General features: G+C 54.5%; 1 protein-coding gene across 5 annotated transcripts in view; it reads left to right on the top strand.

Moving 5' to 3' along the window:
* The window catches only part of DPP6 (dipeptidyl peptidase like 6), a 1,123,726-nt gene extending 1,103,116 nt beyond the window's left edge, over positions 1–20,610 (top strand). For all 5 annotated transcript variants that reach the window (XM_017519776.2, XM_017519786.2, XM_017519769.2 and 2 more), the window contains 8 exons: positions 1,837–1,906; positions 5,160–5,354; positions 9,742–9,796; positions 13,212–13,323; positions 15,252–15,310; positions 16,535–16,607; positions 16,711–16,784; positions 19,516–20,610. In XM_017519776.2, the coding sequence (XP_017375265.1) occupies positions 1,837–1,906; positions 5,160–5,354; positions 9,742–9,796; positions 13,212–13,323; positions 15,252–15,310; positions 16,535–16,607; positions 16,711–16,784; positions 19,516–19,662 (785 nt within the window). In that variant the 3' untranslated portion in view covers positions 19,663–20,610. The remainder of the gene's footprint in view (positions 1–1,836; positions 1,907–5,159; positions 5,355–9,741; positions 9,797–13,211; positions 13,324–15,251; positions 15,311–16,534; positions 16,608–16,710; positions 16,785–19,515) is intronic.
* The last annotated feature ends 4,520 nt before the right edge of the window (positions 20,611–25,130 follow it).

Here is a 25,130-nt window from a genome sequence, read left to right as displayed (position 1 = left end):
AGAAAGAAAGAAAGAAAGAAAGAAAGAAAGAAAGAAAGAAAGAAAGAAAGAAAGAAAGAAAGAGAGAGAGAAAGAAAGAGAAAGAAAGAAAGAAAGAAAAGAAAGAAAGAAAGAAGGAGAGAGAAAGAGAAGGAAGGAAGGAAGGAAGGAAGGAAGGAAGGAAGGAAAAAGAAAGAAAAGAAAAGAAAAGAAAAAAGAAGGAAGGAAGGAGGGAGGGAGGGAGGGAGGGAAGGGAGGGAAGGAAGGAAGGAAAGAAAGAGTGCATTATCCCAGCCTGATGGAGAGACCATTGCCCCAGCGAGTCTCTGAAGCTCCTCTGTTCTCAGCTCAAGGCTTCTCTGTAGCCTTGGTGGCCAGGCCGTCACCCTGGCAAGATCCCTTTCTGAGCTCCTTAGGCCTGGCCTCCTCCTCCAGCCCCACTCTACCCCTGCTGTCCCAGTAACGCTTCCCAGGCCTGCAGCACTGGTGTGTGGCTGTCATCCCTTCCCCTTAGGAAATGTAGAAAAGACCTTTAGAAGCACAAAGCCCTTGCCACACGCTCTGTCCAGCAGGGGGTTTCCTTGAAAGGCAGGTGGGCACAGATGCCAGGAGCGGGCATGGGCTGCCTGGATCAGAAAGACCCCCTTAGAGATCACAGGAAATCTGAAAGACGTCCGCCCTACCGACCTGCTTGGTTTTGTTTTTTTGATTTGTGCTACCAGAGGCTAATGCTTTTCTTTTCTTTTCTTTTTTAAAGAAAGTAGGACATCTTCCAGAAGGTCTCCCCTGAAATGTTTCAGCCAGTCAGAACCCGGTTTCCAAGGTCTGCCCTTGGGCTTATCAGTGGCAGAGAGCAGCCCAGACCATGTTTTATGGAATTTAAATGATGAGGTGCAAGGCCTGCCTCCCCGCCAGTCCCTGGGCCACTGAGCCAATTTGCAAGCCATTAACATTCAGCCCGAATCAGTCAGGAGATGCCAGGTCAGAGCTGGCTGCCCAGCCAGCCGCCCAAGCCTGCCGTGTATCTGTGCAGTCATTGTATTGAAAAGCCGCTAATTCTAATTTAATTGCTGTGCCTTTGGTAATGTGGGTCATAGTTAATGTCAACAAATAAATCCAACTTGGATGGAAAGGGTTGTTGGGAGGCAGGGGGCGCAGAAGGAATTGGTGAAGCAGGTTTTAGAGGCTTGGTTCCTAACCACTCTCCCTCACCCACTGGATTTCACATTGCCCAGGACCAGATCCAATGACCTTGGTGCCGGGGATCCACTGCGCTGCACCGTTCTTCCCTGGTGTCCTCCAGCTGTCGCTCCAACAGAGCCACAGAGCCACCCAACTCAAACCTGCCAGCAGCGAGACCCACAGAGCCACCTGGCTCTGTACAGAGGCACGGCCATGTGCCGGCACCCTAGGCAGCCCCTCCTCCCCCCACATTCCATCTCTTCCTCTCCTGCTCCCCTGCTCCCAAATACCCATCCTCAGCATCCCCCAGCAGATGTTGAGAGGCGCATTGCTGCTGCAGTCAGCCTGCCTGCCCTCAGGGCACCACCTTCCCTGCCTGAAATTCTGCTGCTAGCCAGTGCCCAGGCCATGGAGTCTTCTCTACGCTCAGTGCATTGCCATATGCAAGACTGAATTGAAGCTTCACACAGAGAAACTAAGCTTCACACAGGTTGGGTGGCTTGCCCAAGGCCGCACAGCAGCCCAGAGTCCTCAAGATGAAATCCCTGACCCGTCTCTGTCTGTGGGCTTCTGCTCAGGCCCCATCCAGAGCACCCCATGGTCGCCCAAGGGCCTTCCCAACACCCCGGGGCCAGCATTGCCCCCTAACCCATGCTGTGCTCTGCTTCTCCCCAGACCTGCCCATGCAGATCCTGAAGCCAGCAACCTTCACCGACACCACCCACTACCCTCTGCTCCTGGTGGTGTAAGTATCCTCATGTCTGCTCGCTCTGGGGCTCCATGATGCTCATGATAAGTGAATATTGAACTCTTAAGAAAAGATAATCAGGAGAAATTACATTGTTGCAAACTGAAAACAGAAGATCATTTATCCCAGCTTCAGGTTCTTTCTGACTCTTGGAGACCCCCAGAGGTTAACAGAAAGTGGGTACTGTGACCTACCCCCTCTCCAGGCTGCCTCAGGGTATTCTGTGACCATAAGTGAGGCGGCTGGCATCATGATAGTGGCATCTTGCACAATAGGCTCACCCGGAGGCATGCTGGGGCCAGGTACCAAGACACAGAGACACAGGCTGGCCAGAGCCTGGGACCTGCACGCTGGGCCTGTGGGTCTCCCTCAAAAAGGAGCCTAGCTGGCATTTCTGGCCACTGAATGCCCTTTCTTTGCCAGCAAAGAATTTGTTCAGCTGTTCAGCTCTTTCTTGTGTTCATTAATAAAGCCTCCAGTTTGGGTTTTGAGAACAACATTTTGTGCTCGGTAAATGCCTTGAAGATATTGGGTCTGATTAGGGAACTCAGTGCTGAGAGCCAGCTGGGTGCCCTGTGCAGGGGTTCAAATGCTACCCGGCAGCCTGGAGTCTAGGTGATGCCCACGTGCTCACACCACACTGGGAGGCAGTGCAGAGGGTGCCACCTGGATCACGGGGCAAATGCCCCAATGCACCTCCTGGTCTGTCTTTCCAAGACCATGAAGCAGGAGAAACTCCTGGGCCCCTCGCGGGCTGGGAGAGCTGGCTGGAGTAGAGGCCTTCGTGGGGCTGTGTTACGGACGCCAGTGCCACGACCCTGAGTAAACGCCAGCGCCTGATAGAGCTCTGATTAACCCTGGTGTCGTGCCAGGGGGAGCCCAGCTCCCTTCCTGAGGGCCGAGTCCCTAAATAGCAAAAGCCTCCATTATAGAAACGCCCCAAGGCACAAATTCCAATAGCTGATACCATTTTGCAATTAACCCACTTTCCTCAATATCTAGACTGCTTTCACACTTTCCCAGCAGCTACACATGCACACTCACCCACATGCACACGCACAGGCACATACACCCACACGCACACACACGTACACACATGCACACTCACCCACATGCACACGCACAGGCACATGCACCCACACACACACACGTACACACATGCACACACACACGTACACACATGCACACTCACCCACATGCACAGACAGGCACACTCATCCACATGTACACACACAGGCACACACATGCATACCCACATGCACCCACAGACCCACATGCACACACGCCCACATGCACACACACACAGGCACATGCACACATGCACACACACCCACACACATGCACACACACATGCATGCACATACACATGCACATACCCACATGCACAGACACCCACATGCACACACACCCACGCACATACACATGCACACACCCACATGCACACCCATGCACCCACACAGACACCCACATGCACATACAGGCACCCATATAGACACACATGTGCACACATGCATACCCACATGCACACACACATGGTCACACCCACATGCACACATACCCATACACATAGGCACATGCACATGCACGCATGCACCCATGCACACATGCACCTGCATGCATAAGCACACACATGCACCCACACTCACCCACGTGCAAACACGCACACACACATGCACACGCACCTGCATGCACACACCCACATGCAGCACACACATACATGCAAACACACCCACATGCACACATGCACACATCTATACACACCCACACTCCACACCCGCACGCACACAAGCCCACATGCCCACATCCCCCACACATCACACAACGTTTCCTGCCTCCTTTCTCTTACTAACCAGATTTTCTCCACTTTCTCCAAGATGCTAATCTAATGACTTCCAAATCAGCTTTCTTCCCTGAACACTGATTTCTTCAGTAATCTTAAAGAAAATCTCCAAAAGCTTTTCAGTCTACAAAACGATTCACTTTCCCTTCAGAGGTAAAAGTGGTCGTGCCAGGTGGAGACAGCTGAGCTCTACCAAACTCAATGGGACCAGCCAGGCAGCCCCACTCCCCTGGACACACACACTCACTCTGGCCTCGCTAGCTTGCCTTGGAGTGTGTGTCTTTTTGCTTGTTTCTCTCTATGACATCAAATATGATAGCAGGGAGATGTGGAGTCCCTCATCCCCTGCTTCAAATTTTAAAAATCCAAAAGAAAACAAAGGTACACCTGATATAGAGCAGTGCCATAACTGACTAGGACCTTCAGCACACAGCACTCTGGTGTGTGGGCCCCCCAGGCTGCTCCTCCTGCCCGCACCACGGTCCTCAGTCCTTGGCGGACAGCTGGGAGAGTGCTGGTGGTCGGAGCTGTCGCCTCGCTCCATCCACTGCTCTCTGTTGCTATTCCAGGAGGCAAGCTGGATCTGGGGCTGGCTTTCTCTCCTGTCCATCCTTTTCCCAGCAAGAGGGAAAATCACTTAAAAACCCCACACCTATGAGTATGCCGGTCAATGAGGAACAGCCAGTCCTGCATTGAAAATGGCCCTGTTCCCAGCCTGGGCAACATAGCAAGATCCCATTTCTATAGATTCACAGATCTGTCTTTTAATTAGCCAGGCGTGGTGGCATATGCCTGTGGTCCCAGCTATTTGGAAGGCAGAAGCGGGAGGATTGCTTGAGCCCCAGAGGTCAAGGCTGCAGTGAGCCAACATTGTGCCACTAAACTCTGGCCCGGGCAACAGAGTGAGAGCCTGCCTCAAGAAAAAAAAGTCCGGGCGCAGTGGCTCACGCCTGTAATCCCAGCACTTTGGGAGACCAAGGCAGGAGGATGACAAGGTCAGGAGATCAAGACCATCCTAGTTAACACAGTGAAAACCCGTCTCTAGAACCCAGGAAAGAGAAACCGCCTTGCAGTGTAGGGAAAGCCTGCCGGAGGGAGAAGCTGGGAGGACTTTTATTGTTTCCCTCACCAAATAGAGGCCCTTTGGTGGCCATCCCTGACAGTGCCATGGTGTTTAGGGATGGCCCTGGGTCCCCTAGGCTCTTTGAGGTCTCCTCTTCCTCCTTACCTTATGGGGTGTGGATAACACTCGGCTCAGCTGCCTGGGGCAGGAGAATCTAGGGGTGTGGAGTTGAGCGTGTGGCAGGTGGATCACGGGTAAAGATCCCTTACGAGGGGCCATCTGACCTGGTGATGACCAGCTGCCACCTGCCACGCTGCCGGCCTGCTGAGCCTGGGACTCCTTTGCAGGGATGGCACCCCGGGGAGCCAGAGCGTGGCTGAGAAGTTCGAGGTGAGCTGGGAGACGGTGATGGTGAGCAGCCACGGTGCGGTGGTGGTGAAGTGCGACGGCCGCGGCAGCGGCTTCCAAGGGACCAAGCTCCTGCATGAAGTGAGGCGGCGGCTGGGCCTGCTGGAGGAGAAGGACCAGATGGAGGCCGTGCGGTGAGCGCCTGCCTGGGAAGAGGGAGAGGCGAGGAGGGGACGGTGCTCCTCGTGGGGGCTGCGCCGAGGTCAGTGCGGGAATGCTTTTTGTCCGTGCACACATTTTGCGCACAATTTGCTCTTACCTAAAAACTCTTGGCAACTCCAAAGCAAGTGTCAAAGGAAACTGTTAGGAATCTTCTCCTAGGGACGTTTATAGCTAGTTTCCGGCTTCAGGGGAGATTGTTGAGTTGACTGAATCAAGGGGCTGGAAACTACCAGTTGGGTCTGCTTGGCTTTCCTGCGCTGCGGTCACTGACCCGGCCAGCGTCCATGCATGTTTTTGCCATTTATCCCAAGGGGAAGAGGCACGAGATCAGGAGGGAAGGACAGGAAAAGGGAAGGACTGTGAATGGGGCTGGATCCATGCAAATGAGTCGCCCTCGTTCCTGCGAACAGGACCTCCCTGCACATCCCGGTGGGGCCAGAAATGCCCTCCCTGGCTCTGAGGGAGGGCAGGCTTTTGCTCTCTCATTCCTCTACATCCCTTTCACTGACTCAGCCAGAGATACCAGCTATCACAGAAAACAAAAAGAGCCTTAGCACCAAGGGCAGAGGCTCCAAATGACTTATTGGATCTTATTGCTGCACTGGAAATAAAAAAAGACATCAAGACACTACGCCAGGCTACAGCTGGCCTTCAGGCTCATTTTGTGGAAGTCATTTTCACAGTCTGATGGCGCAGAGGACTGCAGTGCTTACCCTAACTTCACCCCTCAGAGATGCTGCAAAACCACTCAACTGACTATGGACTCAGGTGCCGGGAATGACAAGAAGGCAGGAGAAGCTCATCTGCCAGGGACCCCCACAGCGACCGACCGTGATCATCACCGTCCTGGGCAGGGGGTAGTGAGGCGGAGCAGGGGAGCGTGAGGCGGGGCCCGGGCACGTGAGGAGGGTGGAGCACAGAGCCCAGCTCAGCAAAACGTTTCTTCTCATTTTGAAAAAGATTGATGGCCTCTCGTCTGCAGTCAGTAAATGGTCTTTCAATGGAAAACAATGAGCACGTAAATAAATGGCCCTGTCCCTCCTACAGGGAGCCATGAGCTAGGTGACAAAGCCCCGTGCTACAGAGCAGGAGAACTCTCAGCACTCAGATACTCAGGGAAGGAGTGTCTGCCAGGATGCCTTTGCCTGGAAGTCAATGACTGCAACAACACATGCGGTGCGCGCACACACGCACACACATACATGCATATACGCACACACACGCACACGCATACACGCGCACACACGCACACACACCCCTCAAATAAGAAACAATATTGGCTATGAAAGACACAGAGACCCCAGGCCTCAGAGGTGATGAATCCAGATACCAACAACGTCACCAAAGACCCAGGCTCTCTCTGTCTGTCCGCCCAGCCAGCCACCATCCTGCTTAAGCCTCATCCGAAGCAGGGCCCTCAGCTCACAGGCTGGCCCTCAGTAGCACCTGGCTCCATGCTTCTTCATCTACCTCCAGCAGGTTGGGGAGGGAACCACTTCTAGAAACTGTCAGAAAGGAAGGAAAATCTCCCCAGAAGCAGACAGCAAACGTCTCCTTCCATCTCCCTGCCCTCCCCTGCCCATTCCAGAACCTGCCACCAGTGAGAGAGGTGCAGGCAGCTCCCCCAAGACCAAATGGGTCTGCCTGACACTGGTGTGGGGCCAGCCCCTGGGCGGAGGACATGGGGTGACAAGGGAACCATGCTGGGGGTCAGTGTGGAAGGAGGATGGGCAGGTGGCTGCTGGCTCAGCAGCGGGCAGTGCCAGCCACAGAGGACTCCCAGGACACAGAGGCCGGCCCAGGCTGCACCCTGGAGTGGGGAGGGCCTGGCCTCCCAGGTAGCAGCATGAGGGCTCTCCTGGCTTCCCAGACCTCCTCTTTTGGGCCTTTTCCATTTGTGTGTGGCTTCCCCTGCCTTCTCCTCCTCTTTCCTCGCCTCACCGGCTCTACCTCCTCCCAGGGAGGCTTGGAGCCCCAGGACCTCCCTGCTATCCAGGGCAGGCCCAGTGGAAGGTCACAGCACCCTCAGTCTCCCCTGTGACACTTGGATCCGCCTGGCATCTCCCCCTAAGAGCACAGAGATTAGAGGGCAAAGGTGTTTCACACACAGGTTGTGCTCTAAAAGGACAGAATGGGCCCAACCATCTGTTCCAGAACAAGGCAGAACCTGTCCTGGACAGTCAATAATTCTACTCCTAAACCACTGAAGCTCAAAGAACAGGAGCGCGTGGCAACAGCAAAGCTTAGAGCCACCGCCAACGCACAGACTCGCTTCGGAAGCTGATGTCCAGTGGCTCCAAGCCATAGAAAGCCTCCCTCAGCTCTCCTTCGGAACAAGGTCTGCATTTTCATTCATCAGAAAAAATAGACCAATTTTATCAGAAACCTAAAATCAGGAGGCCAAGGCATCAGCCTAACCCTCCAGCTCCCAAGCGGCCCTAGCAGCTCCCCCGCCCACCGCCACATCCTCACCGAGGAGCCCACAGGACCTGCCTTCCACAGGCAGCTGAGATGAACTGTGGAAGGGAGCTCATCCCACCATGGAAGGCGGGGGCATCTGTGTAAACCCCCAACTAGGGCCACGTGGGCTGCTGTCCCCCAGAGACAGGTTGCTCTGGGCTCAACTTGGGATTTTCTTCACTGTTTTCCCCGTTGGATCCTATGTGCTCATGTGTACACACACAGACGCCCCGGGCCATGTGCTAAGGAACAACAGACATGCAACCTTCTAAGTGAAAGACACTGAAGATGCAGGGAGCTCTCTGCCTCTGCCCATTTGCCAGACACCAGGACATCCATCTTTCCTTCCTGGGGATGGCACCTGCTCACCAGCCCAGAGAGGACACCAGCCGGCACCAGAGGACTCTGGGGGCAGATTGCACTTCCTTCCAACAGGTTCCTTCCTTTTAAAAGACTGGAGGCCAGGCATGGTGGCTCAGGCCTGTAACCCCAGCAATTTGGGAGGCCAAGGCTGACGGATCACTTGAGGTCAGGAGTTCGAGACCAGCCTGGCCAACGCGGCAAAGCCCCTTCTCTACTAACACAAAAATTAGCCAGGTGCGGTGGTGGCTGCCTGTATTCTAGCTACTCAGGAGGCTGAGGCAGAGGTTACAGTGAGCCGAGATCACGCCATCGCACTCCACCCTGGGCAACGAGCAAAACTCCATCTCAAATACATAAATGAAAGACGAGCTGCTCTCTCCTTTGCCTGGCCATATGCTGAGAGTTATGGCTCTTTGTTAAAGTGCCAGGTAAGCAGGGCCACTAAGCCCCTGCCTTGCTAGAGGCACTGGAACTGAGGCCCCCACCACGTACAGGGCGCAGCCCGTGCCGGGAGACCCCCGCCACGTAGAGGGCGCAGCCCACGCCGGGAGACCCCCGCCACGTACAGGGCGCGGCCCGCGCCGGGAGACCTCTGCTGGGTTTCCTCTTGTGCATCTGACTTTCATTTTCAGGACAGTGAAAGTGTCTCAACCAAGAACTCATACGGGTTGAGAACAGAAATTATATTTTCTCCTCTTTACTAGAAAGTGTCTAAAAATATCTCTGATCCAACTCCACTGTTGATACTGTGGCTTGGCTAGAGGTAAAATCCAGACACACAGTCATTTGCATCTAACAAGCCCACAGCCTGCAGGCCTCCTGCTGCTGGGCAGGGTCCAGAAACCGGAAGGACCCCAGCCACTTTGCGGGGAGGCAGCAGACCACGGTGCAGGGTGTGGTCCCAGCCAGGGTGACGCAGGGGCCCGGGCAGCACTGGCCCAGAGCACTGAGACCTAGAGCACCCAGCAGGCGTGGCCAAGACCAGGCCGCAGCAGGAAGCTCATGGGAGGAAGACTTCTGTGGCCAAACAGGTACAAGACAGAGGCCTCCTCCCAGAAATTGGAAACACAGGACAGTGTGGGCTGGATGGGGGCTCACTGGCTCGACTGCAAGCCCAGAAGCACAGCGGAGCTCCACGGATCCCTGCCAGTCCCCGAGGCTCATCCCAGCGCCTGGGCGCTTGGAGTCACAGGCTCCGGGTGAGGGCTGAATAGCAGCAGATGGGCCCCAGGCCGCGGGGGTGAGTCTCCCAGAAGGGCCTCTGCGGCTGTGGATTAACGGCTCACGCATGGTCGAGAAGCTTCTTTACCTGGAGGTACTATAGAGTTATTGCCAGGGTGCTTTGAGTTTTTAAATGTCAACATGCTGACTTGCCACTAAATTAAAGCAGTCATTATATTAGAATGCTAAGGTTGCTTTTTATTTGAAGAGGGGTTTTCCTACTTGAAACGGTTGGAAAACACGGCTCGGGGCCATGGGGAGACAAAAAACCACCAGGATGTGCATTGAACCCTCTCTCCCCTCTGGACCCCGCAGGACGATGCTGAAGGAGCAGTACATTGACAGGACGCGCGTGGCCGTGTTCGGGAAGGTGAGTCCGTGACACCCTGAGTCTCAACACCCCTTAGCTCCAGTGTGGCCTGCGTCACTACCCAGCCCTAATCCTGATTTACTGAGAATGTCTGCGGTCTGCTGGTGAGCAAGTAATTATTTTTTTAAGAGCGAGAGCCTGGGTGCTTAGTGATTCAAGCAATGGGAGCTTTCATTTCATCAGCTCATTTTGCAGTTTCTTTTTACGTTATCTGGAAGGAAAGAGAAGCCAGGTCCTCTAAGGAGACCTCTAATACGTTCCTCATGGCTTTCCTCCCATCCGCCTGCTGTAGCTCTTAGCAGGGTAGCCCAGGAAAGAAAGGCAACAGGAATCTAGTTCTGGGTGTCTTCATGGGCATAACGACGTTAACTACTATGCCTACTTAGATGGAAGGAAGGCTGTGAGGAGGCTTGCGCAGTGAACTCTCAAACCAGACCTGCTCCCATCTGGGGGCCCCCCTCAGACAGCTGCAGCCTGGGAAGGCTATGCTGTAGGGGAGGCCCACAGTTTGGACTTAGGTCCCTGTAGGGCTACCTGTTATTGCCCTGGCACATGGCCCCCTGTTCTCCTTAGACCTGGGGCCTCTTGATCTCAAGAAGGCCAGCACACAGATGGGTCGGCATAGACCCATCTTCCCTCCAAGAGAATGACCCTCAGCACGGGCCCTGCAGAGGAGACCTTGCCGTGACGCCCCCTCCCCCCCAGTGAAGGGTTGGACAGGTAATTTGTGCCTCTTACATCATCGCCTCCAAAACCTCAGAACCCAGCATGCACTGGAGACTTGGGCCCCTGGGCAGCTCCTGGAAACAGGATGTGGGAACCCTCCCACACCCACTCCTTACCTGCTGGAGGTGAGGTGGTCAGGAGGAGGGCCGGTGGCTTCCCTCCTTGGTTCGGAGCTTGGGCACAGAGCCCTAGTGGTACATTCCAGGTGCCTAGAGGTCCACTTGCTGCCCAGAGGCCGGGAGCCCCTGGGTCACTGATAGGTATGACCGAGGTGTCAATAGCCATCACCTCTCCCCACCCTCATGGAATTGACTTCCCAGCTGAAAGGCGGGGAGCCTGGGCCATGGTCAGTCTTTGTCCAGTCCTCACTTTGCCCCACATGCACACGGATGCCACTCCTGAAGGATGGGCCTCCTTCCTGTGCCCACACATAGTGCACCCACTCAGGGCCTTTCATACTTCACTTCCGGACGCAGAGATTGCAGGAGTCATGTGGGGTAAATTGGCTTTCTCAACAGGTGGTTGGTCCGGAAGCCCCAGCAGCCAAGGTGCCTCAGGGAAAGGGGACCCCGTGCACCTGTCCAAGCACAGCTGATGCACCCCACACCCTGCACTTCTGCACTGAGCTCCGCCAAGGACATGTGTCCCCGCTCTGCACCAGGGCCTTTTTTTGACATTCTGTCCGGTGGATCCTGGGCCTCTTTCCAGAGCAGTTTCTGTTTTGTTTTAACAAGCCTGAGGTAGAGGTCCATAGACCCCACAATTGCATTTCTCCTCCGAAGAATGAAGCATCACCCTTTTAGTGGCTCGGCACATGGCGGTCGGTCCACTCTCTCTCCGCCTCGCATGTGCCTAACTGAGCCTGGCGGCAGCCTTCATCAAACATCACAGGACCTGGGACACAGAGCCCAGGGGAACACCAGCCGCCCTGCACCCAGAGGTGTCCTGGGGAGCAAGGGGGTACCTGGGCATTGTGTCCTGCAGGTTCCCCCCGAAACCGAAACCCCCCTGCAGAAGATCGCCAGCCTCCCATTTAAACCAGAGCAGGCCATGTGGCCCTGCAGGAAAAAGCGTTTTAAAGAAAATGAGGAATGACTTGTAAGGACTTGTGGAGTTCGTTGACAATAAATATTGTTTGTCAGAAAATGAAAATACCCTTTCATCATCATTAGACAAGGTGCTCCTGCCCCATGAAAGGAACACACCTGAACCATTGTGCAGGCCACAAATGAGTGATCCTGGGCAAGTGTGGCATGACATGGGCTTCACGGTCTCAATCAGGTGCCTGGGTTCTCTATACTCCACGCTCCCATGGACGTGCATGCTCAGACTCTCACACACACACACACACACACATACACATGCTCACACACTCACAGGCTCGCAATACATGCAAATGATTACATATGCTCACACACATGTTCACACATGCACATACACAAACATGCTCACACATGCACAGGCTCACAGACACACATGCTCACACATGCTCACCCGCACACACACATACTCATACACACTACATATACATGCTCACACACAGGCTCACATATATACATGCTCACACATGCTCACAATACATGCACAGGATTATATATGCATGCTCACACATGCACATACACACAAACATGCTCACACATGCACATGCTCACACACACATACTCATACACACACTCACATGACTACATACACATGCTCACACACAGGCTCACACATATACATGCTCATACATGCTCACACATACATGCTCACCCATGCTCACAATACATGCACATGATTACACACAAATGCTCATATACACGTTCACACATGCTCACAGGCACACATGATCACACACAGGCTTACACACATGCTTATATACACATGCTCACAGGCCTACACACATGCTCACACGTGTTCTCACACGTACATGCATACATGCAGGCTTACACACATGCTCATGTGCTTATACACACACATGTTCAAACACGTTTGTTCACACACATGCACACACATACCCCATATACTCACAGACATCCACACGCACGCTGTCACATGCCCTGTCTCACAGACACTTGACACAGTTCCCTGCTGTCCCCGGCTCCCTCAGGGTCATCTCAGGAGGCTGCAGCTCATCTGAGCACCCAGCCTTAAAGGCACCACGCCGGCAAGGACGTAGGCTTTTCTCCGGGGAGGTCTGTGTTGCAGTGAGGCTTCCTCAGGTCCACCGAGGCCACGGCAGTGCAGGAGTCTAGGACTTACTGAACACAGAACACCTGGGAGCGCCCATCTCGCATCCGCCCTGTGCTGAGCACGACAGCCACTTGTCGGCCCCTCCCTTGGAATCTGGTGCAATGGCTCGGCCCGGCCCATAGACAAGGGAGGCGTCCAGAAATGCCATAGAGAGACGCGGAGCCGGAAGGACGCACCGTGCCTGCAGGACGCACCGTGCCTGCGCGCAGCACAGTCCACACCTGCTTTCCAATGCACCATTTCACCCTCACGTGTCTTGACACGAAGCCCCAGAGAGGGGAAGGCTTGCGTCACATAATGCTGAGTGGGAAAGGGTTTGCATTTCATTTCGTCACCATCCCTAAACAACTTTCCAAGTGGCACATTTTGTAAAAGCAGAGAACGTGCAGGGCACCGGCTGCTTCGTGCTGAGTTACTGCCGGGACTCCTAACTGTCTTCTGTCTGCGCTCTCCCCAGGATTACGGCGGTTACCTGAGCACCTACATCCTCCCAGCAAAGGGGGAGAATCAGGGCCAGACGTTCACCTGCGGCTCTGCTCTGTCTCCAATAACAGACTTCAAACTCTATGGTAAACAGGCTTGCGGGACCCAGCGCTGGCCCCGCCCCCGCCCCGGCCGCCCCCCACCCCGTGCCGCCCCCCAGCCCTCCCTGCAGCACCTCCCTGCGTCTCTCTAACCACAGGTACCTGCAGTCCAGTCGCCACCTTGGGCTGACGGTTGAAACCTCCCAGGAAGAACCCGGGGAAGGAGAGGGGAGGGTCTCAGGTGATCCATTTTGAATGAAAATGGCCAATCCTCAGATCCCTGTAAACCACATCCCATCCAAGAAAACCACGAGTTGGAAACAGAGCTGGTGCTCGGCTCGCAGCAGTGGGCTGGAGGAAGCTGGGGTGTGAGGCGGGAGCAAGTGCCCTCAGGCCCTGCTGGGCCACCCTTCCTCTCTGCTCCCAGAACCCGGGCAGGGCCCTGTGCTGAGATCCATGCCTGGGCATGGGTATTTGGTGGGCAGGTGTTACGGGATGAGGAAGGCCTGGTTGGGAGGGAATTGCCAGCAGAGGGCGATTCACTGGAGGTCTACGTGGCTCAGTTCTGCCTTCCTTTCTCCCTGGCCATGCAAAGGCACTGACCAGTACCTGTCCTCAGAGAGTATGGCTCTCCATGGGCACAAGCCAGAGACGGGGCAGGCTGTCAGGGTGACCTGCCTTGGGGACCAGATAGAGATGAGCCCACCCATGTATGGGAACCAGACCTCTGCCCAGGCACAGAGGGGTTTTGCTATGTTTGGGGGCTCCAGGCCCCTGCATTCTCCTCCTTATGATCACACAGCCCTTTTTCTCTGAATGGAAGGGGCTCCGTAACCTGAACCCATTTCTTAGAATATGCAGAGAGGTCTTTTCTGTGGCCCCAAGAACTCACATTCCGGTCAGGGCTCTGTAGCGACCAGGCTGTTCGCTCCAGCGGACCCCACCCTAAGCAGAGCTGGCAAGTGAGGTGGAAACAGAGGGGCCTTCCTTCTGCTGGTCCCCCGCAGCCCTGCCAGAGCCTGACGTTCCCTGTGGTTTGGAGGAACGAGTCCGGCCCCCATTGCCACACCTACCCCCAGCCCCACTGTGACAGCCGAGTCCCGTGGACACCACCCAGCTGGGCAGGGACCACGGTGGGCCCAGCAGCCCCCTGGCTGGTGCAGCCAAGTCTCCCAACAGATGCCCATCTTCACAACCGGCTCGTGCCAAGGCAAATTTCAACTTATGATTACACAGGAACTCTCCCAGTCCAAAGTGTGAATCATGTAAGAGGAATTTTCCCATGGGAATGCAGGTGGTACTTTCAAATTCAGTGAGACTTTAATTCTTTAATTACACTGTTTCAGATTTGCCTGACTCAAACGCATGTAAAAGCTGCCACCATGTTTTGATGGGTCACTGTGCCCAAAAGCAGCCAGTTCTCTTCTTTGTCTCCAGGCTGCCCTCAGCCTTACTGGGCAGGCCAGGGGTGCCATACAGAGCCCTTTCTGCCATCAGCCCTGGGAGAAGCCCCCACCCTCCTCCTGTCACCTGGCTGACCGTAGGGCCTCATGCAGAACCAAGAGCAGGGGCGTGCCTGGACTTTTTAAAAAACAAGTAAATTTTGATGGAAACGTGCTGTCTTACCACCTGCTCCCCTCCTAAGTGTTGAAGTAGGAGGTTATCCTATTTATTTAGGAATCAGATTCACCGGATTTTGCTTAGTTAAGGTTCTGCAGTGCTGATGAAAATCCCACCAGCGGCACTCACACGTTAAGGTTCCTGTTGAACTGTCTGATGCCCCTTGTAAAACCCAAAGGATTTAGGTGGTGTTTTTAAAAAACCAACAATCTGCTATGCAAGTGGCAAGTGGGAGTGAGTCTGTGTCCCCCCCACCCCCCACACTCATCCTGGGGCCCTCCCTGGAGTTTGGGCACTGTGCTCACAGGGCCTCGAGGCCCAGGGGTAACCTCCCTCTCTTTGCTTCCGTGCAGCCTCTGCGTTTTCCGAGAGGTACTTGGGCCTCCACGGACTGGACAATAGAGCCTACGAGGTATGTTTGGGCACAGCTGGAGAATGTGATGGGACAGTCGGCCTCTGCCCTGTCCCCAGCCCTGCCCTGGCTGTATGGCCCACTCTGCCTTCCCCAGCCCCCTGCTTCTCCCTCTCCAGCACCAAAACCCACTCAGAAACCTCCGAAGGATCCTTCCACCAGTCTGTAGACTGAGGTTAACATGTCCTCTCTGGGTTCTGCCTGATTTCTCACTACGGAGCTTGGGGGATGAGGAAGACAGTGGGAGGATATCTGATGGGGGAGTCAGTGCCAGCGTCCACGGATACCTGCCGTGCACAGGACTCCCGGCTCTCCCGACAGCCGGAGCTGTGCTGCTGGGGGAGAGTGAGCTCCTGATTGAGGAGAAAAATCCCCTCTGATAGGACCTCCCGAGTCAGGGCTGTTGATTTGGTGTGGCTGTCAGAGACAGTGTTTCTCCAGCTGTGTGCAGGGAGGGAGGCCAGAGCTCCTGGGCCAGGCAGGGCTACGTTTTGACAGTGGAAACTTGGACAAAGGAACTGAGTCTGTCCAGGGAGTCAGCTCCCTGTGGCTCCAGGTGACATGATGGCCCTCTGAGGCTACCTGGAGTTGAAGGAAATGCTTTCTTTTTCCCTTCTTCCACCGCTTCCTCTTCCAAAGGAAGAGTTAATATGGGGAAAAGCTGGGTGTATTTGTCCATTGTCACACTGCTGATAAAGACATACCTAAGACTGGGCAATTTACAAAGGAAAGAGGTTTCATGGAGAACTCACAGTTCCACATGGCTGGGGAAGCCTCACAATCATGGTGGAAGGCAACGAGGATCAAATCACACCTTACACGGATCGCAGCAGGCAAAGAGGGAGAGCTTGTGCTGGGCAACTTCCCCTTATAAAACCATCAGATCTCGCGAGATCTATGCACTATCATGAGAACAGCACAGGAAAGACCGCCCCTGTGATTCAGTCCTCTCCCACGATTCAGTCCTCTCCCACTGGGTCCCTTTCACAACTCGTGGGAATTACGGGGGCTATGAGATTTGGGTGGGGACACAGAGCCAAACCATCTCGCTGGGCTTCTGAGATCTGCCCTGCATTTCTTTGCAGATATAAAGCGTCCCAGTTCTCCGGGCACTTAGTGTCTTCAGTACCCTTCCCCTACCTTCTCAGTCAGGTTTCCAAGCACAACAGCTGGCTCCCTGCCATGCAGCCCCTAACTCTGTCCCCCCTGTCCCCGCATGTGCAGATGACCAAGGTAGCGCATCGAGTCTCCGCCCTGGAAGAACAGCAGTTCCTGATCATTCATGCCACTGCCGACGGTAAGGACTGAAAACGTGAATTCACTGTGTATCTGGCAAGAGCGTCCTCCTTGATAGCACCATGGATTTTAACAAACATCTTCCTCTCTTTTTTTTTTAACAGAAAAAATTCATTTCCAGCACACAGCAGAACTCATCACACACCTAATTAGGGGAAAGGCTAATTACAGCTTACAGGTACAGTACGCATGTTACTCTGCTTTGAACCTGGAGCAAGACACTCCTTTCATGGAGAAAGACCTGACAGGTGTTCAGGGCATTGCATTGCAACAGACACACCTGCAGTGTGGTGGCTGGTGATGAGCAGGGTCCCAGCAGGTTGGAAAATCAGCACATACTTAACGTTGTCTTGTAATTAATGATAGCTGTGCTCTGCACTTCAGCCAGGTTTAAATCCCTTTAGGGCAACCAGCACCCTGCACTCTCACCCCAGGCCTGCTGCCTTCCTCTGGGCAGTCACAAGAACCAAGCCAGCACCCGCCCCACCCAGCGTGTGGCTGGGGGTATCGTGGTGTGGGGATTGGGACACCAGGCCCTGGAACTTGCCCCACTGCTTCCCTCTGCTCAACACCACACATTACTAAGCACTGGCAGGACTTCCTGGGGCCATGGGTAGCTGGGCAGTAGTGAAAGAGGGGTGTTTTTCCCAGAACTGAACCCACTTTCCCAGAACCAACCCAAGGCCCGCCCACAACAGCATCAAGTGCTGACCCAACAGCCCCAAACCTGCAGTTTTCCCAGCAGTGCACAGGGCTGTCTCTGGAAACTTCTGCCATTTCCTTCCTGCTGTCTGCATCTTTGGTGACACAGATATGACCCAATGGTCTCTTCAGGTCCGAGATGAATGGGAGCGCTTTCCAGGGACAGGCACCCTGCCTCCCTCAGAGAGCCCTTGCCCCGGCTGGCCACTGCCTCAGCCTCCAGCCTCCCCGCTTGTGGGAGGGAGGTACCACATGTGGGCTTGATCAGGCAGGGAGAGCTCCAGCCAGAAGGGAGTTGGACCCCAGTGTGGATGAAGCAGGGCAGAGGCCCTCGGTTACACCACGCTTGAGTTTCTTTGTGAAAGACGTTCAGATTTCAGATGTTTTCATAGTGAGTGTGGCAGTTACCACAGCAGTGTTCACTGACCGTAGTAGCTCCAAAGGTCCACCTGTGTGGACCACATGGGCCACTCCCCAAGATACGGGGTGAGCTCAACCCGCCAGGTACAGAGCAGCTCGCATCACCGCAGGCTCCACGGGTGTCAGGGAGGAGGACCCACTCGGCCTTCACAGGCACCCCATGCATCTGGAGCCAGGCCCGGCCCCAGGTAACAGCCGAGAGACGGGACCTGAGGCAGGAGGAGAAAGCTTCCTGCCCCAAACCCTTTTGTACTGCTTGATGTTTTCGTGACATATCAGAGCCTAATGACAGCATTAATAAGTACTTTAAAACAAAGGCGAATTTCACCCTCCAAAAACATACAAGAAAGGCGGGAAGAGGCAGTCTAGTGTCACAGAAAGATGTGGGCTTTGGGCCGGGTGCAGTGGCTCACACCTGTAATCCCAGCACTTTGGGAGGCTAAGGCGGGAGAACTGATTGAGCCCAGGAGTTCAAGACCAGCCTGAGCAATACAGGAAGACCTCATCTCTACAAAAAGTTTTTAGAAAATAGCTGGACATGGTGGTGTGTACTTATGGTCCCAGCTACATAGAAGGCTGAGCTGGGAGAATCACTTGACCCCAGGAGGTCAAGACTGTAATGAGCTATGGTCACACCATGGCACTCCAGCCTGGGCAACAGAGTGAGACCCTGTCTCAAAAAAAGAAAAATAAAAAAAATAAGATGCCGGCTTTGAATCCCTGCACGTGCACAGATAGGTCACAGCTCTTCTAGGGGATGGTGGCATCACTGCCTTGGCAGTAGAATAATTAGCCACCATCCTGTGGACATCTGGGACTAAACAAACCTACATTCCAGGCCTCATTCTGAGTACATCATGGCTATCAGATTGTTTAATTCTCACAAAGTGTTATGAGCTGGAGTCTACTGTGATTAGCCTCCCCACCCGACACACCGGGGATCCGAGGCTCAGGCAAATCTGAGGCCCCATCCACAGTCACGCAGAGAGTGAGTAGCTGGGACACAAACTCAGTGGGGTGGGCCCGTGGGCACATAGGCCAGGACACAGCCCTTCCGCGGGAGTTTCCCATGCTCAGAGCGTAACTGAGCACAGGCAGGCAGTGGGGTGATCTCAGCTCACCTAGTGCAATCACTGCAACCTCGGCCCCCAAGTTCCAGCAATTCTCCTGCCTCAGCCTCCCAAGTAGCTGGGATTACAGGCATGCTCCACCACACCCGGCTAATTTTTGTATTTTTAGTAGAGATGGTTTCACCGTGTTGGCCAGGCTGGTCTCAAACTCCTGACCTCAAGTGATCCACTCACCTCGGCCTCCCAAAGCGCTGGGATTTGAGGCATGAAATTCTATTTCTTTTCAGAGCCTGATACCCTGAAAACTTGGGCTGCGGCTCTGTAGTCCCCAAGCTCGTACCCACGTTGCAAATTCAAGCAAGCAGATCTAGACCGTAGAGTGCTGAATGAAGAGCTTCCCAATGTATTCACGCAGTTCCCACTGAGCATTTGCTGTGCCTGGCAAGGGCTAGGCACTGGGCAGAGTGGCGCTGTTTGAAGGCTGGTTGGCTTCATGAATGGGTGGTGCATTTCCATGCTAGGTAAGGGCCCCTCTGACTGGGACAGACAGACAGAGCTCCCAGGAGGAAGATGCACTTCCCTCAGGAGTGACATGGTTGGGAAACTCACTTGGTCAACTAAAATCCAGCCCTGGCCGGGGCCCAGGTTTCACTAGGCTCCACACCTTCTGTGCGTTCCCGTCCCAGGGAGAGTAATTTCTCCGTGCCTTCCTTGCAGATTTACCCGGACGAAAGCCATTACTTTACCAGCGCCACCCTCAAACAGCATCTGTACCGGTCCATCATCAACTTCTTCGTGGAATGCTTCAGGATCCAGGACAAACTGCTGGCAGTCACAGCGAAAGAGGACGAGGAGGAGGACTAACCTCAGTGGCTCTAAGCACAAACGTGGCTCTTTCTACAACCGGATGCAACTGAGGAATTTCCCCGTCCTCCCTCTTCCCTCGGAGGAGCGGGGCCGGGCGTTCCATAGCATGTGTGTCTCAGATGCTGAAGGCAGTTTTGCTCGGAAAACAGGCTCCTTCCCCAGAGTCATCACGCACGGCCTCCTCGGCACTGGGGACAACCCCACAGCGCCTCCTCCTGGCCCCCGAGAGACCGACACACCCACGGCCCCTCCCCTAAGGAACAGCAAAGGACGGTGGCAGCGACACCCAGGGACACTGGCCCCTAGATTCCAGCCATCAAGCGGAAGCATGAGACCCGCCCACACTCGCCTCTGTGTTCCCGTTAGCAGCATCACGCCCTGTCTCACGTCACACGCCATGCACACCGCAGTTACAGCACAATTGTTCTAGCCGTGCGCGTTCACACATGGGCTTGCTACTTCCTGTAACTAGGACATTGCACATGGTGAGGGGCTACCGGAAAACAAACCCTTTTCTGTACAAAGTCTTACTGTAGCTATGCTAATGGTTAACCTGATAGAATTAACTCGTATTTTTCTACGGTTTTAACCTGACGCTCCACTGTCTCCGTCATGGGGTTGTTTTGCTGTGCTGTTTTTGGTTTGGCTTTGTTGAGCTTTCCTTTCTCCGGTTCACGTGTAGACTTTGTGCTTGTTTGGATGAAGAAGCGGATCAGGAGTAACCGCGGCCTCCGTGAGCTTGTCTTCAGACGTCTTGGTGACGCTCGCGAATGCCGAGGTGGAAGACAGCCAATAGTACCCATTGAGAGAACGTAAATGAAGCCTCTGCCCCACTGAGCTGTGCTGGGGCTGGGCTGCAGATGTACACCGTCTATTTACATCCGTCCTTACGGCCATCCTTGTCCTCCTTGATACGGTATCAAGCTTTTTCACGTGGCATTTGGTGAAAACACAGAAATGAGACAAAGCGTCGACTCCAGCCCCAGGCCTGTTGTGTGTGCTCCGGCCACGGGAGTCCTGAGGGTTCTGTGGGCGTGGGCGCGCCCTTCTCCTATCTCGGGGGTGGCTTTGTGACCTTCCTGCCACGTGCAGGAGGTTGATGACGTGCGACATTAGCCTCGTAAGATACGCCCCGACCCAACGTGCAGCCGGCGTTCCCGTGTACATTTCATTCTGTTGTATATAAAGGAAGGGACGCGTGCCAGTCCTCTGCGCAGCCGCCCCGCCTCCTCCCGCCAGCGCTAACCCCGTGTTGAGCCTGCATGCGACACTCTGGCTGATCTGGACTCTAGAAGTGCTAGTTTGAAATATATCCATTGCCGTCATTTCCTTTTGAGCTTGTGGACAAGCTGAATGTCAGGACTGGCTTCTCCAGCTCGCAGCCCTGCGGGGGTGCCCCTGGCATCCCGTCAGCAGAGGAGATGCGTCCCTGTTGCGTTTGGCGTTTGGGGTTTTGGTTTTATCCACACAAGCTCCGAACGTCCGTCACAGTTAGGGTGACTGGAGGGTCTCCATCACAGGGTTTTTTAAAGGTGATTCATCACCATTTGTGAAAGGCCCAACGTGCTGACAGGCAGAACCGATCCAAGTGCTACGTGACCGTGCATTTGCTATTTCAATCGGCTTGAACGACTGCAGAGCCAGCTAGGTCTGGAAGGGGAAGCCAGCTCTGGCCATAACATCTGGTCGGAGGGAAGTGGGGATGTGGCATGGTAGCGTCTGTTCATCCGTGGAATAAAACATTATTTTACCACTCGGATTGCTCCTTTCTTGCTCATCCTCCACCGTCTCACCTTAGAAAGCGTGCATGGCTTCAGGAGGCTTTGAGTACTCGCTGCAGCCCTCCAAGACGGAGGCCTCGAGAGCTGGTGTGCGTCAAATGAAGGTCGCATCCGTGGCAGCAGCAGTCTGGGCAGTGGGGAAGGACGCAAGCGGTCGAATACATCAAAGCCCCAAATCAATCCAAGAAAAGGAATTTGAATTATGTCTTGGAAGCCTTAGGGTGGAGATGCAGAGCTGGTCCCTAACACCGAGAGTGAAATTGATTCTCAGTGGAAGCCATAGCACTGCCCACTCGAAAACTTTAAATTTTTATTTTTATTTTTTATTTTTTTTGGTAGAGACAGGGTTTTGCCATGTTGCCCAGGCTGGTCTTGAACTCCTGGCCTCACGCGATCCTCCTGCCTCAGCCTCCCAAAGTGCTGGGATAATAGGCATAAGCCACCATGCCTGGCCTAGGAAACTTTAGAAAAATGTCTCCATCTGTTGGAAATTCATCCACTCATTTGCTGTTAATTCAATGTCTGAGGTAAACATGGCCCAGCCTGAAAGCCAAGGGATTGATTAAATAAATAAATAAGTACCTCCCAATCATGGAGCAGCTGCTGCCTCAGAGACAGGGGATCAGTCCTGTCAGCCCCGTTGAATTAGCTGATTCTTGTCACCATGTGGATCAAGAATCACAGAAAGCATGGGGCAGGTGGGTGGGGGGAAGGAGTGAAAAAGGAAAAAAGAAAAGAATCAAATGAGAAAGGAGATTTTTAAAAACCCAACACAGCAGACACAGGAGAGGCCATCTAAGTCTAACATTTCCCCACACAGAGTCTCTGTGAGCCACCCTGGCCCTCTCCCTGGCCCCACCCTGGAAGGTGGCCAGTGTCCCCATCCCAGCTTTCCATTGCTGAGTTCCTTCCCCCTGGACCTGGGCTTGATTTGTGGATAGGAGTTGATGGTTTGCTCAAAAGGCATATTTTCCCACATCGGAAAACACTGAGCTAGGCCTGGCTCTGAGAACAAGTGTTGGCCGTAACCAGCAAGACCACTCCGGTTCCCACTTCGAGAGCCCTCTGTCTTTCCACAGCTTAGGATGGCTTTGGGGACGCGCCGGCGTGGCCTCACCAGGCTCCCCTGCAGCTGCGGCTGCCGTGCCCGTCCGGCTGGAGCCCCCCACTGCAGCCTTCTCTGTGTGTTCACATTGCACCTGTGTGACACAGCAGAGTGCTATTTTTATTTCAGTTTTAAATTAGTTTTAATAATGAACTTCCAACCAGGTAGCTGTGGAGTTCCCAAAGCACCTTAAGGTTCCTCAGCACCCAGTTCCACGTCTACAGCCCCAACTTCTGGGCTGCCTGGGGCATCGCTGAGGCCACGGGCCAGCAGATTCACCAAGACCTGCACCTGCGGGGACCTTCATCCCCACTGGCCTCAAAACATGCTCACTCCCCTCCTGCCTGACCCAACCGTCCCAGACGCGGTGATTTCTTAAGGGATTGATTGCTGTCTGGAAGCCACTATTAAAATCCCACCTCTCACAGAAGAGCCCAGAAGGACATTTTTAGAAGCTCCCTTGGCCTTCCTTCCTAGCCTACAGCTGCACAGTCTTAGGAACAGACGGGCGCCTGGTGAGAGACTGCATGCACCCACGGACAAGGGCTGGCTCTAAATCAGGGCAGGGCCCCAACCCGCACCTGCAGATGCTGCCCGGGGGCCAGGCATGCCCTCTGCAGCGGTTGGTCCCAGAGGTCAGGACTTGAGCGGTAACTACCAGCTTCCCTCGTTCTCAGCCCTGCTTCTAACTGAGGACCAACTGGGAAAAGCCAAACACCCATACCCAATCTCCTGGGACGCCCAACTTCTGGGCACCTCCAGCCTCCCATGCCAGCAGCTCCAGCCGGAGCATCCCTGGAGCCTCCTTTTCTCCATTGTGAAGCTCACCACGCCCTGTCCAAATGCAGGTAAGGGTAGTGGCCCCCCTTGCTGGAGCAAGCTCTGGATAAGCAGCCCCTGCTCACCCTCATTTCGGTGCCATCTTAGCTCAGCTGCCACAGTGAAGTCCCATAGACTGGAGGCTTAAGTAGCAGGAGTTTACTTCTCATGGTTCTCGAGCCCAGAAGTCTGAGATCATGGAGCCAGCAGACTGGGTTCCTGGGGAGGGTTCTCTCCCTGGTTTACAGTCGGCTGCCTTCTCCTTCTGTCTGCACGTGGCAGAGCGAGAAGGGAGAGGGATAAGAGCGTGAGAAGAGACTTCTCCGATGTTTCCTCTTACAAGGGCACGAATCCCATCATGGGGGACCCACACTTACGACCTCTTCCAACACTAATCACCTCCCAGAGGCTCCGTCTCTAGCCATCACACGGGTGTCACGGCGTCAGCAGTGAATTTGGGGAAACACAACATTCAGCCTGTCCCATGTGGTCTTGTATATTTTCATCCTGGCCTTCCAGGGAGAAAATCCGTGTTCTTCTATTCCAAAGAAGAGTTGCTGAGGGGCCTGTGGACTCTGAGGCCGGGGAAAGAGGGAGGCAGAGGAGGCAGACAGAGCCTCTGGAGACTGGCCTCCCTGCTGGGCCTCCACAGGGGTCAAGATGGGCAGACGGGCAGCCTTCCAGGGCTGCTCCTGTCCCCTCTGCAAACCACACGCTCTGAAAAGGTTACTCCCCATCTGAACTCAGCCACTGACACTACACAGATAGGGAATCTGAAGCCCACAGAAGGCAAGAAAGTCGCGCAAAACCACACAGGCAGCGGCCACAGCCCTGCATTCCTTCCGCCCTTTCTCCCTGCTGTGTTTTCTTTCCTGATCAACTCACAAGGCCTGGCCTCAGGGCCCCAGCAGTAGCCAGCCACCTTTCTCTGCAGAACTGGGCTAGGGGGTCTGGCCTGGTCCCTTGGGGTGCTCATCCTCACCCGTGTGAGTGCCCCAAGCACAGTCTCCAGCCAACACGGAGCTGGGCTCAGCGGACATGGGCTCCAGGATCCAGGCTCTGAGAAAACCACAGTGCTCTGGGCCCTTCTGGTTCCCGTCCAGTTCAGGGATCCTTTCTGGAAATCCTCTTACCGATGGGCTTGCCAGCATCCAATGCACGGCGACAAGATAGCTCTGTGTTGATTCCCAGGCTGGGACCAGAAGTGACCACAAGCTCAAGGAGGTACGTAAACACAGAAGAGCCGGGTCAGCCGCGCCCCTCCGTAGCCTCCCCACAGGAGAAAGTGTGGGCCACACACAGCATGCGCCAGGCCCACCGTGGGTGTGCCTAGCAACGAACGCACCGCCGCCCTGCCCACCTGAGTAAAGAAAACCCCGGAAAGCCACAATTTTTGTCTGCTTTGTTCACTGCAGAAGCTTGAACACATAGAACCATGTTTGCGATCAGAGGGACGAGGAGGGTCCCAGCCAGGTTACATCACAGTCTGAGGGGCTGTGGGAAACGGGCGGATGCTGACGGTGACCGAGCCGCCATGCCTGCGGTTCCCTGGGTGGGAATGTGCCCTGTGCTTCCATTGGGCCGGCTCAGAAGCTCACAGAAGCCTCACCACTGTGTGCAGAGCCGGGAGGACAGTGAAGTGTTTGGGAAATAGGAGAACCCTTTCAAAATGATATGAATATATTTGCATCCACTCAAATGTCTCATTTCATCTTCAACGCCTCCTTGAGCTCTGTGAGTAGAGTTCTGCTCGCATCCAC

This window comes from Cebus imitator, unplaced genomic scaffold, assembly GCF_001604975.1.
Source record: "Cebus imitator isolate Cc_AM_T3 unplaced genomic scaffold, Cebus_imitator-1.0 Scaffold20, whole genome shotgun sequence".
Lineage (NCBI taxonomy): Eukaryota > Metazoa > Chordata > Mammalia > Primates > Cebidae > Cebus > Cebus imitator.
The sequence above is the reverse complement of the archived record's forward strand: the minus strand, read 5'-3'. Positions and strand labels throughout refer to the sequence as shown.